This window comes from Jaculus jaculus, chromosome 12, assembly GCF_020740685.1.
Source record: "Jaculus jaculus isolate mJacJac1 chromosome 12, mJacJac1.mat.Y.cur, whole genome shotgun sequence".
NCBI lineage: Eukaryota > Metazoa > Chordata > Mammalia > Rodentia > Dipodidae > Jaculus > Jaculus jaculus.
In genome coordinates, this window is record NC_059113.1 from 24,271,566 (window position 1) to 24,287,380 (window position 15,815).

The 15,815-nt window shown below is 40.4% G+C and overlaps 1 protein-coding gene across 1 annotated transcript in view; it reads left to right on the forward strand.

Annotated features, from left to right (window-relative positions):
* Fnta (farnesyltransferase, CAAX box, alpha) overlaps nt 1-15,276 on the forward strand; it is a 28,303-nt gene extending 13,027 nt beyond the window's left edge. The window contains exons 4-9 of the mRNA XM_012951934.2: nt 402-506; nt 5,408-5,534; nt 8,770-8,918; nt 11,252-11,314; nt 14,278-14,449; nt 14,671-15,276. Of these exons, the coding sequence (XP_012807388.2) occupies nt 402-506; nt 5,408-5,534; nt 8,770-8,918; nt 11,252-11,314; nt 14,278-14,449; nt 14,671-14,787 (733 nt within the window). The 3' untranslated portion in view covers nt 14,788-15,276. The remainder of the gene's footprint in view (nt 1-401; nt 507-5,407; nt 5,535-8,769; nt 8,919-11,251; nt 11,315-14,277; nt 14,450-14,670) is intronic.
* Nucleotides 15,277-15,815: the final 539 nt, after the last annotated feature.

The following is a 15,815-nucleotide window of genomic DNA, read 5'->3' on the forward strand; positions in this document are numbered from 1 at the left end:
TTTCCTTTATTTTGTATTTGTTGCCTTTTACTATTTATCCTTCAGATTTGGTTTTTTTTGTTTTTGTTTTTTTGAGGTAGGGTCTCACTTCAGCCCAGGCTGACCTGGAATTCACTGTGTAGTCTCAGGGTGTCCTCAAACTCACAACGATCTTCCTACCTCTGCCTCCCGAGTGCTGGAATTAAAGGTGTGCGCCACCACACCTGGCTCCTTCATATTCTTGATTCTGGCAGTTTCCAGGTGGTTTAATGAATTTGGACAATCACAAGCTCTTAGACTACTAAATTACTGGTTATTAGCATAAGTACCAACTATGTTGATGTCTTACAACTGTATTTGTTATTGTTGCTTGGCAACTTGTATCGATTAATGGGATTTTGAATGTTTGATATTTGCTGTAGGCATTTTCGAAGAGTTCTCTTAAAGTCTCTTCAAAAGGATCTCCAAGAGGAAATGAATTACATCACTGCAATAATTGAAGAACAGCCCAAAAACTATCAAGTTTGGTAAGGTGGGAACAGGGGGCATGCACCATTCAGCTAGTAGTACTTGCACTATGCGAGATAAGGAGCTTTTCAGCTTGAGGCAGGGTCTCACTCTAGTGCTGGAACTCACTCTGCAGTCCTGCGCTTGCCTTGATCTCACAGTGTTCCTCCTACCTCTGCCTCCCAAGTGCTGGGATTAAAGGCATGCACTACTATGCCTGGTGAGCTTCATTTTTTATCATCTGCACTTTACTTTAGAGCAAAGGTCACTTGCCTGACAGGAGTGTGAAGTTACATTGGTGCTAATGTCACTGTATGTTGGCACCAATGTTACTTGCCTGATAGGTTTGTGAAGTTTCAACATCACTATGCAATATTACTAGAAAGAAAAAAAATTGAGTAGACAAAAAATAGGAAATTTTTTTTTCTATTTAACATAAAATAGCTTTCTCCTATATATCCTTTTAGTCAGGAAGTTTTTTTTATTTTTGGTTTTCCAAGGTAGGGTCTCATGATAGCTCAGCCTGACCTGGAATTCACTCTGTAGCCTCAGGGTGACCTTGAACTCACAGCAATCCTACCTCTGCCTCCCAAGTGCTGGGACTTAAAGGCATGAGATACCATGCCCAGCAGGCATATTCAGGAACTTTTGATTAATGTGGATACAAAGATAAACACGAAACAGTTTAAATGAAAAAGCAAATGAAACCTTGTATTTTATACATAGAACAGTGTTAAAAGCATAAAGTATTTTGTATTACTTATTTGTTATAATTCTAGAAATATTACATAGCATACTATTCAGAGATCCTGCCAAATAAAGGTCTACCTTATGCTTTTATAAATAATAGTATGTTTTTATTACTAGAGCTTTTCATCTACTTCAGATTATTGCCTTAAATTTATTTATCTACTTTTAACCTTTGTTTGTTTGTTTTTTAAGGTAGGGTCTCATTATAGCCCAGACTGACCTGGAATTCACTGTGTAGTCTCAGGGTAGCCTTGAACTCTCAGGACTCCTCCTACCTATGCCTCCTAAATGCTGGGATTAAAGGTGTGCACCACAACACCTGGCTTATTTTTTTAAATATATTTTATTTACTTATTTGAGAGAGGGGGGTGAAAGAGAGAGAGAATGGGCGCACCAGGGCCTCCAGCCACTACAAACAAACTCCAGATGCATGAGCCCCCTTGTGCATCTGGCTTATGTGGGTCCTGGAGGGTCAAACCAGGATCCTTTGGCTTTGCAGGCTAACATCTTAACCGCTAAACCATCTCTCCAGCCCCTGGCTTATTTTTTATTTATTTTTTGGTTTTTAGAGGTAGGGTCTTACTCTAGTCCAGGCTGACCTGGAATTCGCTATGGAGTCTCGGGGTGGCCTTGAACTCACGGTGATCCTCCTACCTCTCTGCCTCCCAAGTGCTGGGATTAAAGGCATGTGCCACCACTCCTGGCTTCCCTGCCTTATTTTTAATTAAAAGAAAAATATTTATTTGAGAGAGAGAGAAAGGGGGGGGGGGAGAATGGGTGTGCCAGGTCCTCTAGCCACTGCAAACAAATTCTAGATGAATGCACCACCTTGTGCATCTGTCTCTGGCTTGTGGGTCCTGGGCAATTGAACCTAGGTAAAAACCTTAACAACTAAGCTATCTCTCTAGCCCCTTATTTTTAATTTTATATTATAATTTAATTTTATATTGATATTTACATTGATAGTCTCCATTCAGATACTGATCATAATTCCCTTCCACCACTATCCCTTTCCCCTCCCCAATCCTTTCTCCTCTTCAGCTGGTCCTTCTATTTTGATGTCATTGTTTTTTCCTTCTATTATTCAGGTCTTATGTAGGTAGGTAGCATCAGCCATTGTGAGGTCATGAACACCATGGCCACTTTGTGATTGGAAGACAGTATTACAAAGCACTCACCTTCCTTTGGCTCTTATATTCTTTCTGCCATTTCATGCACAGTGGTCCATGAGCCATGGAAGATGTGATGAGATAATCTCATTTACTGTTGAACACCCTGCTGTCACTTCTCAGTACTTTTGGTGTCAAATTTTAAATTTTTGTTTGTTTATTTATTTATTTGGGAGCGACAGAGAGAAAAAGAGGCAGGTATAGAGAACAGGCGTGCCAGGGCCTCCAGCCACTGCAAACGAACTCCAGATGTGTGCGCCCCCCTTGTGCATCTGGCTAACATAGGTCCTGGGGAATTGAGCCTCAAACCAAGGTCCTCAGGCTTCACAGGCAAGCGCTTAGCCACTAAGCTATCTTTCCAGCCCTGGTGTCAGATTTTAATTGAGGTAATATGATTAGGTTGTTTAGAAAGTATGTTTGGAGAGGTGGCTCAGCAGTTAAAGGCACTTGCTTGCAAAGCCTGTTCACCTGGGTTTCATTCCCCCAATGCCCATGTAAAGCCAGATGCACAAAGTGGCACGTGTGTCTGGAGTTTGCTTGCAGTGGCTAAAGGCCTTGGTGTGCACATTCCTACCCCCTTCTTACCTCTCTCCCTTCCTCCCTCTGTCCCTCCACTTGAAAATAAATAAATAATTTTAAAGAAAGAACCCATGCTTGGGGACTGGGGAGATGGCTCAGCACTTAAGAGCACTTAAATATGTAGTCTTGGGCCAGAGACCTCCAAGTTCAACTCCCCGGAACTCCTGTAAGAAGTTCTGTGTCAGCTGGGCATGGCGGCGCATGCCTTTAATCCCAGCACTTGGGAGGCAGAGGTAGGAGGATCACCATGAGTTGAAGGCCACCCTGAGATGACAGAGTGAATTCCAGATCAGCCTGATCCAGAGTGAGACACTACCTCGAAAAACCAAAAAAAAAAAAAAAAAGTTGTGGGTCACCACACATACATAACCCCAGTCTGTATGTGTGGAGGAGACCAGAGAATTGTTGGGGCTCAGTAATGGACAGCAGCTCCAAGATATGGGAGGAACCCATCTCAAGGAAAGAAATATAAGGATGAGCAGTAAAAGGATATCTGACATTCTCTGCCACACATGCCTGTATCACACATACTATATCATACCACACACATGTTCTACACACAAAACAAGCAAGCAAGAAAAAAAAGGTAATTTTGTTAGCTTTTCATTTTTAACAGAATAAAATAATTTGTAAGGAGGAATTACTTTAGCTTGTCTCATAGTTTCTAAACCGTGGTCTGTTAGCCTGTTGTTTTAGGATCTGTGGTGGGGCAGCCCATCACAATTGGAACACATAATAGAGGAAACTGCCCACTTAGTGGCAGCTGGGAAGCAAAAGGAGACAGGAAGGTATGGGTGTCCAAATAACCCCTTCAGGGACATACTTTCAATGTCCTAGCTTTCTTCCTGTAGGCCCCACTTCCTAAACAGTACACTAACTCCCAATAACTCTGCTGTCTGGGGGCCAAGCCCAGAATATAGTTCTTGACTTTTTCCTAAATTGTAGAATTTACCAGGAACCTGGGAAAATAAAACACTATTCATACTTACTGATTTGGAATATTTCTCAAATAAATAGAATCCCTTCTCTGGAATTTTCTTATGCATAATATTTTTAAATTTTTAAATATGTAATAAATATATATTTTTAATATATAATAAATTTTTAAAAATTTCCCTCCCTATGGTATAGGTCATTAATTATTAAATCTTTCCTCTTTTGTGTCACTTCTGATTAGTAGTGTGAATGAATACTATAATAAATTTTTATTTTATTTTATTTTATTTTTTGAGGTAGGATCTCACTCTAGCTCAGGCTGACCTGGAATTAACTATGTAGTCTCTGGCTGGCTTCAAACTCACAATGATCCTCCTACCATGGCCTTCTGAGTGCTGGGATTTAAAGTCATGTGCCACAGTGCCCAGCCTAGATTTTTAAAGCAATCAGAATTATTGAACTACACTTCATATGCCATACAATTAATAGTGCATAATCCAGAGGTTTAAAAACATTTATAGATAATAACTTCATTATGATTTTTTTTTATTTCTTTTTGCAAGCGGGGAGAGAGAATGAGCATCCCCAGGTCTGTTGCCAAATGAATCCCAGACACGCGCCATTTTGTGCATTTGCCTTTATGTGGGTACTGGGGATTCAAACCTGGGCCATCAAGATTGCAAGCAAGCACCATAACTTCTAAGCCATCTCTCTAGCCCTGATTTCTATTTCTTTTTCTTTCCTTTTTCCTTTTTTTTTTTTTTTTTTTTCTGGTCATGCTAGAAATTGAACTCCAGAATTTCATACCTGTTAGGTTCTGCCACTGAACCACCTACCAATCCTCACATTGAATTTTAGAACATTTTGTGTAATATTTCTAGGTAAAGAAAATTCTGAAAATGTAACCCAGTTGAGAACAGTATTTTCTTAGCGTAGAAGTTCATCTGGTGACAAACATGCATCTTTTCACAGCGGTTTATTTGCTGATGTAAATTCAATTCTGCCTACGAACTGGTGGAATGAAAAGTTGTTTGTATGGTGACATTTCAAACATCAGGAAAACTGGCAAAATTTCAAGCTCAGTGAAACATTTGAACTATTGTTACATTTCTCTCATTCCTCATTCTATCATATTTTATAATTCTTGAACAAAATTCTAAAAGATAAACTCTATAACAGACAGATGTAACAGATACATGTAGCTTTGACATAAATCCTCTTTAAACTCTTGAGATCTAATTTTACACATCTGTCACTGTTTCTCAACTCATAGTGTCCTGAAATTTTTCTGTTACTATTTCTCTGTGTTATCTTTTCTCCCTAGTAGAATGTTGAGAATTTCGGTGAGTGTGTGTGTGTGTTGGTATGTCGTGTAAACATATGTGAATTTCTCAAATGTGCTTTCATATCACCCAGTACAGTACATGGAGCTGTTATGTTAGTTCTTGGGTAAACTAACACAAAGCTTCTCTTTTCTCTGGACTTAGGCATCATAGGCGAGTGTTAGTGGAATGGCTAAAAGACCCATCTCAAGAGCTTGAGTTCATTGCTGATATTCTTAATCAGGATGCAAAGAATTACCATGCCTGGCAGCATCGACAGTGGGTCATTCAGGTATTCCCTTTTAAGTGTACTTCTGAATCAGAAAATATATGGGTATTTACACACCATGATGAAACCATTAAGATACTTAGTTAAATTCTGATATCCCGAAGCATGTTAACTTTTATGATCCCTTTGGTTATGTTGATGAATAGCATCAAATTAAAGAGAAATAGTAACATTTTAATACATTGAGACTGAATTCATATCAGATTTGCTGAAGAAGGAGCTATACGTTTTTAGCAAATTGAGTACTAAAAATAGTAACTACAATTTTAAAAAATATTTTATTTTTTATTTATTTGAGAGAGAGAAATAGGCAGAGAGAGAAAGAATGAGTGTACCAGGGACTCCAGCCACTGCAAATGAACTCTAGATGCGTGTGCCCCCCACCCCTGTGCATCTGGCTTGCATGGGTCCTAGTGAATTGAACCTGGGGCCTTTGGCTTTGCATGCAAGTGCCTTAACCACTAAGCCATCCCTCCAGCCCTGTATCTACAATTTTACAGTAACTATTATATATTTTATTTCTACCCACGTTAGAATTTTATGCTAAGTCCTGAAAATAGTTACAACTCCCACTCTACACATTTTATTTATTCAAGCAAACAGTTCTACTGTTGTTTTCTGTGATTTTTTTTCCAAGAATTGTTCCTTTTTGCACTATTTTTATGCCAAAAATATTTCATGAAATATTTTTACTTAAACCTTTAAATTCAAATTTAATTGAAGGATACATTTTCTAAAGATACTTAGTAGTTTTGATTTTTGTTGAAAATTTTTGTCATGTACACATACACAAACTTGTACTGCTTACCTAACAGATTGAGAAATAGAATATTGCCATTGTTTTTGAATAGCTGTCTTACCCAGTGTGCTCTTTACTGAGTTTGTAAGTGGTTCCAGTGAAAGGATCCCAAATATACTCCAGCTTTTTTATAGCTTTTAAGTTTCTAGAACTAAAGTACACATAATTTTCTTCTTTTCTTTTTTTTGGGTGGGGGGGGGGGGTGGTTGCTTGTTGTTGCTGCTTTAGGTAGGGTTTCATTCTAGTCTAGGCTGACCTGGAATTCACTATGTAGTCTCAGGATGACCTTAAACTCACGGCGATCCTCCTTCCTCTGTCTCCTGAGTGCTGGGATTAAACGCATGTGTGACCATGCCCAGCTCTTTTTTTTTTTTAACCCAAGGGAGTGGGAGAGAATTGGCACACCAGGGCCTCCAGCCACTGCAATCAAACTACAGACATGTGCACCCCCTTGTACACATGTGCAACATTGAACACCTGCATCACTGTTCATCTAGCTTATGCAGGACCTAGAGCGTCAAACATGAGTCCTTAGGCCTTGCAGGCAAGCCCCTTAACCGCTCAGCTGTCTCTCCAGCCCCTCTTTTCACTTTTTGTATGCATGGCTTCATGCTTCCAACCCAACTTTTAGAAAATGGGATACTTTGGAGTATGCTGAGAAACAACTATATTCTGCAAGCTGAAGTACATATGGTTCACGCTGTAGCCCCAGCCCTTGGGCATAGGGGCAGCTCAACTAGGAGGACCAAGGGGAGATGGAACATGGGAGAGCTCTTGGCTGTCAGTGCAGTTCTGGATTTGGGATGTTTTGCTGCTTACACTGCCTTGTTGACATTGTCTAGAACTATATTCTACCCCCACCAACATTCCAGCCTCACCAAACACATGCAGATGAGCACATGTAAAATCTTGAGTACTGCATTTTTGTTAACAATAATACACTTATACTGTGTTTCTGGTTTGGGGATTGTAGTACTTCAGTTAGATGTCACCATTTGAAGAATCTAAGCAAAGGCATTATGTATTATTTTTGCAGTTTCTTATGAGTCTCAACAATCCCCAAGTTTCTTGGACTCAGCAGACATAAAATTATTACATTGACAAAAGGCTTCGAAGTTTTTGCTTTGTCTTTGTATACCAGGCATGTTGCAGAGGTGAGGACCGGTACCTGTCACTCAACCCGCACTCACAGCTAATCTTTACTAGCACCCAGCAGTGCTCACCTTAGTCTAATAATCTTAGTATCACTTGTAAAATCAGGAACCACCGTACTGAAATTCTTACTCTCGCATTTATCAATCAAATATATAACTTAATCTTTCATAATGCCTCGATTTTTACAGTATTTGTACATTTTTATAGTCCTCCCTCACAATTGTTTTTATTTAAAAATCTTCACAAATAAAACCTTGCATTAAAATCGAATTGCAGGGGCTGGAGAAATGGATCAGTGGTTAAAGTACTCTCATGCAAAGCCTAAGGACTCTAGGTTCAATTCCCCAGTACCCACATGAAGCCAGATGCACAGGATGGCACATACATCTGGAGTTCATTGGCAGTAGCTGGAAACCTTGGTGTGCCTATTTTCTCTTTCTCTCTCAAATAAAATGAAAAAACCCAATCATGTATATTTTATGTGTGTATATATATATATATAATATATATATATTATATGTAATATATGTATATATAATATACGTGTGTATGTGTATGTATGTATATCTACGTGTCTCTTAAGGTAGCTTTATCATATATGTGCCTTTAAAATTCTTCTTTCTTTATTTACTTACTTGTTTTGTTCATTTTGAGATTGGGTTTCACTATAGCCTAGGCTGACCTGGAACTTACTTTGTAGCCCAAGCTGACCTTGAACTCCCAGCAGTCCCTCCTACTGCAGCCTACCCCAGGTGACTATCACCATGACCAGCCTATATATGCAGTTTTATTGTTGCTCTTTTACTTACTAATAGGTATTAGTATCAAATTAATTGAATTTACATCCCAAGTATATTCATTCTGTTACTAGTGAGTTTGGTGGTAGTTTTTTTTGATGTACTGTCTGTCTCTCTAGCTCAGACTTTCCTAGAACTCCCTCTGTAGTCCCAAGCTGACCTGAACTCAGTGTTCCTCCTACCTCTGCCTCCTGAGTGCTGGGATTAACGGCGTGTGACACCACGCCTGGACATGGTTGTTCTCTCCCTCTTCTAAATTTTAATGACTTCTTTCTTGCTTTTGGTTTATATCTCTCCAGGGTCTATCTTCAGTTTCATTCTTTTATTTCTCTAAGTTTCTTTGACCTGCAGCTGTCAACTTCTCTTCAAGCATGCTAACCCTTTGCCTTCAGTCCCACTTTCTTAGCTTTGCTGATGCTGTGCTTATTTTTATTGTTTATACATAATGGGACACTTGTAATTGGATTTTTTTTTAACTTTGTTTTAGGAATTTAGACTTTGGGAGAATGAGCTGCAGTATGTAGACCAGCTCCTCAAAGAGGATGTGAGAAACAACTCTGTCTGGAACCAGAGACACTTTGTCATCTCTAACACCACTGGCTACGGAGACCGTGCTGTGTTGGAGAGAGAAGTCCAGTGAGTTAACAGTCCTTCCTTCATTCAGTCTTTATTCATATTTAAATGCCCTGTCCTGCCTCAGGCACTGGAATGCAGCAGAGATGAAGAGTGCCCTCCTGGAGCTAGGGGCAAGACAGATAACACAGTGGAACTCAACATCGGAGTGCCTTAAGGTTCCCAGAAACATTGTTGACATTAGAGATTGAAAAGAAACCAGATTTTATAATACCAGGGAGTCTGATTTCAGAACTACTTAACTAGAGTGTGTGGTGTTTTAGATAACAATTCCCAAGTACCATGTTAATCCTGTACAGGGTTTTGGCTACATAAGTTTATTATGCAGAGCTGTCCTGTGACTGTAAGGGTATTAAGCAGTACTACTGGATTTAAACACAAAAGACTTGAGACATTGTCAGGTGTTTGAGAGCCACTATACAAAAAGGTCATGGTAGTGTGTAGGCACTTATGTTAAAGGTATTGCTTGCTTTTTGAGACAAGGTTTCATGTAGCATAGGCTGGCCTCAAACTTCTGATTCTCCTGCCTTCACCTTCCAGTACTGGGATTTTAGGCTTGCCCCACCATGCCTAGTTTTCCTTTTTTCATTCACTCTATCCTGGCCATACTTTGGTAGACTACGAGGTGCATTATTACTAGAGTGAGTACCTCCTACCCAGAATCCTTGGGACCAGATAGGCTTCATATTTTTGGGAATGTTTGAATCATGTTATATATAGTTGACTAGTAATCTTGTTTTGGAAAAGAAATAAATACCTGCTTTTCTTTTTATCCTTTGCATATGTGACTTTCATGCTAATTGTGATTATGACTCCTAAAGTTATACCAGTTACTTTTTCATTTTTATTTTATTTTATTGTTTATTCTTATTTGAGAGCGAGAGAGAGAGAAAGAGAGAGAGAATGGGTGCGCCAGGGCTTCCAGCCACTACAAACAAACTCCAGACATGTGTGCCCCCTTGTGCATCTGGCTAATGTGGGTCCTGGGGAATCGAGCCTCGAACCGGGGTCCTTAGGCTTCACAGACAAGTGCTTAACCCCTAAGCCATCTCTCCAGCCCCCAATACTTTTTCAATGACTGAGCAATCCATAGGCATACGTTGTTTGATAATTTTCCCCCCAAGATTTCTTTGCCAATACAAGTCTTGCTTTTAGCTTCTCTTTTACTCCAAAGGGAAAGAACTTTGTTTATTTTAATCTTTTTTTATCTTTTTGGTGCTTTGAGACGACAGTCTCTCTAGGTAGCCCAGGCTAACTTCAAGTTCATGGTACTCCTGAGTACTTAACTTCTCTGCTTTTTGTGAAGGAAGCTTTGTGTTAGTCCGATTTCCTTTCCCAAATTGGATCAAAGTATAAGAGAGCAGAGCTGTAGAACTAAGCAGATTCAAGAATTTTCTAAATTAGGGCCGGAGAGATGGCTCAGCAGGTAAAGATGCTTGTTTGCAAAGCCTGACAGCCTGGGCTTCATTCCCCAGTATCCATTTAAAGCCAGATACACAAAGTGGCACATTCACCCAGAGTTGGTTGGTGGTGGCAGAAGGCCCTGGCATGCCAATATATACTCCTTCTCTCCCCCTCCCCCCGCCTCTCTTTCCCGAGTAAATAAATTTTAAAAAACGTTTGTTGTTGTTGTTTTTCAAGGTAAAGGTCTTGCTCTAGCCTAGGCTGAGCTAGAATTCCCTAAGTAGTATCAGGCTGGCCTTGAAGTCACATTGATCCTCCTACCTGTGCCTCCCAAGTGCTAGGATAAAAGGCATGTACCACCATACCCAGCTGCTTTTTTTCCGAGGCAGGGTGTAGCTATAGCCCAGGCTGACCTGGAATTCACTATGGAGTCTCAGGGTGGCCTCGAACTCACGGCAATCCTCCTACCTCTGCCTCCCAACTGCTGGGATTAAAGGCATGCACCACCACGCGTGGCCAAAATATTTTTAAAATAGTAATTTTTGGACTGGAGAGATGGCTTAGCAGTTGAGGTGCTTGCCTGCAAACCATAAAGACTCCGGTTTGATTCCCCAGTACCCACATAAGCCAGGTGCACAAAGTGGTGCATGCTTCTGGAGTTTGTTTGCAGTGGCTAGAGTCCCTGGCATGCCCATTCTTTTCTGTCTGTCTCTCTTTTCTGTATTTCTCTCTTTCTCCTTGCAAATAAACAAATATAATAATAATTTTCTAAATTAGTTTTGAGTTAGAGTGATGCCACAGTCCAGCAGGACACAAAAGTGAATCCTGTCACAGGGAGAGCACCTGTCAGGTTCTGTCAGTCTTGTTGAAACTCCTGCTTCCTTCCACTGCTCTTTCAGAATTCAGTCCATTCCTTTGTTTTTTTCTTGTAGGTACACTCTGGAGATGATTAAATTAGTACCACATAATGAGAGTGCGTGGAACTACTTGAAAGGGTAAGAGGCTTTTGCACTGGTTTTACATATGTGAGCAAGCATTGTGGAGTGTGTTCCATAACCAGATCTAAAAGGGTGCTAGGGCAATTTTTGTGCTTCTGGATCTACTAACAGAAACAAGGCAGAATTGTGGTCATTCCTAAACATCATGCTCTTATTCTTCCTCTTCACACTTAAGCACACATTAGCACAGACACTAAAGGAAACAGGAATCATTTTGACTGTATATATGAACATTCTAGCGCTTTGTTCAGTGCTAGATCCTCTAGTACTTATGTCAATGAGTAGAATGTACACTTGGGTCCTGTGGCCAAGGACAGCAGAGCAGGTCAGACTGTTAATGAACATGTCGCACAGATGGACACTCAGGCTAGCAGAGCAGGACACAAATGGACAGCCAACCTTTACACATTCAGTGCTACAGATTTTTGACAAGTCCAACTCCTAAAATAGAAACGTTTTGCTTGTTTTGCTTGTCTGGCCAAGCTCCTTATTGAACTTAAAGACCTTTAGGGAAACTGGGCTCAGAGGAACTGTATGGCATGTAATCACATAAGATTTGTCCGGGGTTGGAACCTGTGAGTTGCAGGTACAAAACCTTAGGGACATCTCTCTTGCTCCTTCCTTCACTTTCACAGCTTTTATCTATTTATTTTTTTCCTGAGGTAGGATTCTACTCTAGCCCATACTGAGCTGGAACTAGGTATGTAGTCGCACTCACAGCAGGCCTGCTTCTGTTGTTCAAGTATTGGGATTAAAGGCATGCACAACCATGCCTATCCCACTTCTAAATGTTTTAAGATTTATTCTCTACTTTCGTGAGTTACCCAGTTTGAGTTATACATTTTTAAAAAATTTAGATTTATTTTTATTTATTTATTAGAAAGGGAGAGAGAGAGTGAGTGAGAATGGGCATGCCAGGGCCCCCCAGCCACTGCAAACAAACTCTAGATGTGTGCACCACCATGTGCATCTGGCTTAAATGGGACATGGAGAATTGAACCTGGGTCCTCAGGCTTTGTAGGCATGTGCCTTAACTGCTAAGCCATTTCTCCAGCCCCAGTTTGAGTTATAAATCATCACTTTTTGTTTTGTTTTGTTTTCCAAAGAAGGATCTTACTCTAGCCCAAAATGACCTGGACTTCATTCTGTAGTCTCAGGCTGGCCTTGAACTCACAGCAGTCCTCCTATGCCATCACACCCGACACTTTTTTGAGACAGGGTCTCATGTAGTTGTTTGACTCACTATGTAGTCAGTGACGACCTTGAACTTCTGATCCTCTTGCCTCTACTTCCTGAGCATTACAGGCATGTACCACCATGCATGTCTAAGCTTTATTTTATTTTTATTTATTTATTTGGTTTTTCAAGATAAGGTCTCTCTCTGGTTTAGGCTGACCTGTAATTTACTCTGTAGTCTCGGGGTGGCCTTGAACTCATGATGATCCTCTTACTTCAGCCTCCCGAGTGCTGGGATTAAAGGCATGCGCCACCACACCCAGTTTCCTGATCTTTTTCTAAAATATAATTATTTGTTTATATATGCACATGTATGTATGCAAGCAAGCATGCACCAGGGTATCTTGTCACTGCAAATGAACACCAGATGCTTGTGCTACTTTTTTTTTTTTTTTTTTTTTTTGGTTTTTCGAGGTAGGGTCTCACTCTAGCCCAGGCTGACCTGGAATTCACTATGTAGTCTCAGGGTGGCCTCGAACTCACGGTGATCCTCCTACCTCTGCCTCCCGAGTGCTGGGATTAAAGGCGTGTGCCACCACGCCCGGCTTGTGCTACTTTTTTAAAAGCACTTTTTAAAATTTTTATTTATTTATCAGAGATAGAGAGAGGGAGGGAGAAAGATTGAGAGAGAGAATGGTCTTGTCAGGGCCTCTAGCTACTGCAAATGAACTCCAGACACATCTGCCACCTTGTGTATCTTGCTTACGTGCACCTGGAGAATCGAACCTGGGTCATTAGGCTTCACAGGCAAGCGCTTTAACCACTATGCCATCTCTCCAGCCCTTGTTCTGCTGTTTTTGCATCTGGCATTACATGGATGCTGAGGAACTGAAACTGGGCCAACAGGCTCTGCAAGCAAGTGCCTTTAACCACTTAAGACATCTTCCCAGCTGTTCTCCTAATCTTTCTATTGATTTGTAATTCCTCTGAAAGTCAAGGTTTTTTTTTTTGTTTTGTTTTCAAAGTAGGGTTTTACTCTAGCCCAACATGACTGGAATTCATCTTGTAATCTCAGCTTGGCCTTGAACTCAAGGTGATTGATTATCCTACCTTGGCTTCCCATGTACTGGGATTAAAGGCACGTGCCCCGTACCAGGCTGTTTTTTTTTTGTTGTTTTGGTTTTGGTTTGTTTGTTTTCAATATTTTATTTATTTTTTTTATTTGTTAGAGAGAGAGAATGGGTGTGCCAGGGCCTCCAGCTGCTACAAACAAACTCTAGACACGTGTGACCTTGTGCATCTGGTTTACGTGGGTCCTGGGGAATTGAACCTAGGTACTTTGGCTTTGCAGGCAAGCACCTTAACTGCTAAGCCATCTCTCCAACTCCTATTTTGTTATTTATGTATTTATTTATTTGTTTTTTTGAGGTAGGGTCTCACTCTAGCTCAAACTGACCTGGAATTCACTGTAGTCTCAGGGTAGCCTCAAACTCATGGCAGTCCTCCTGCCTCTCTCTCCCAAGTACTGGGATTAAAGGCGTGTGCCACCACGCCTGGCTATTTAATATTTTTATTTATTTGCAAGGAGAGAGGGAAAGAGAATGGGTATGCCAGGGCTTCTAGCCAGTACAAATGAACAGATGCATGCGCTACTTTATGCATCCGGCTCTATGAGGGTACTGGAGGATTGAACCCAGGTCATTCAGCTTTGTAGGCAACTGCTTTAATTGCTGAACCATCTCTCTAGCCCTCAAAATCAAGTTTTTCTTTCTTTTTTGTTTTAGGATTTTGCAGGATGCCGGTCTTTCAAAATACCCCAATCTATTAAGTCAGTTGCTTGATTTACAACCAAGTCACAGTTCCCCCTACCTAATTGCCTTTCTTGTGGATGTCTATGAAGATATGCTAGACAACCAATGTGACAACAAGGAGGACATTCTTAATAAAGCATTAGAGGTAGGTTGGTGGGACACACTGTATCAAAATTGGCTCTGCACATTTCCACTGATATTCATGCCACTTTTGGACATGGTTACTTAGAATTCAGTGGAAGGCTCTTTCTGATTCAGGACAACACATTTGAACATGGTCTGAATTAAATTATGTTGTTGCAAAGATATATGTCCTGGAGATTGAATTATACATTATTTTAACAAATTTTTATTTCTCATTTTCAGTTATGTGAGATCCTAGCTAAAGAAAAGGACACTATCAGAAAAGAATATTGGAGATATATTGGAAGATCCCTTCAAAGCAAACATAGCAGAGAAAGTGACATACCAACAAGGGTATAGTAGTGACACCATCCAGAAGAAGTGAATAGATTGCTTTTATTTTCTTAAGGGCCTCTAATGCAAGAGTTTAAAACTAGAGAGATCATTCCCTTACCTGTGATATAAAATATGCATTGCCCAGGTGTTGCTTCTTAACAAGAACTAAGTATGATACTCCTGTGTGCTGCTGCTGTTCAGACTAGCTCTAAAAAAAACTTGGTCCTTTCAAAGCAGAGTGATTGCAGCAAAGTAAAGGAGCTACTGCTTCTGGGTCTTACCCACATTAACAAATCCAGCATCACCTCTTCACTGGAAGATAGTTGCGTAATGACTGAAGGTGATATATATGTGATTGATTTGAGGCAACTTAAGTATTGGTGCATTAAACAGAGAATACAACTGTTCCATTAGAGCTGCTATGTCACACTCACAGTATCTTGCTATCACTGTAACCAACTAATGCCAAAAGAAATGTTTTATAATAAAATCACAGATGTATCTTACAAACAATACTATAGTATTTGAATTTTTTAAGTATTTACCTGCAAACAAGGGACATCTTATCAGCTTAGAGAAAACTGAATGATTGAGAAATGGCTCAGTAGTTATTGTGCTTCCTATACAAGCATGAGTGCCCAAGGAGACCTGAGACCACCATTTTGAATCTCCAGATCCTACATAACCCAGTTAGGCATGGCCACATGTACTTACAACCTCAGTCCTGCAGATGAGCCGAGACCAAAAATCATCAAAGCCCCCACAAGCTCCAGAATCAGTAGTAAAGAGACTGGCTCAAAATAAGACTGGGAAGGTGAGCAGTGGAGCAGGCCATGTGATGCTCCACTGTAGACAAGTACCCCTACCACAGGCAAAGGCACCATACTCCTTCACATACGCAAGCAAACAAAACAAGGGAGAGACCTGGCATGGAGGTTTATGCCAGTAATTTCTAGCACTTGGGACATTTTACATGTTGGATTTTCACATTTATATTTCCAAATTTCTAATTTTGTGTTTGAAATTGACACAAGTATATGCCTCTTCCCTAC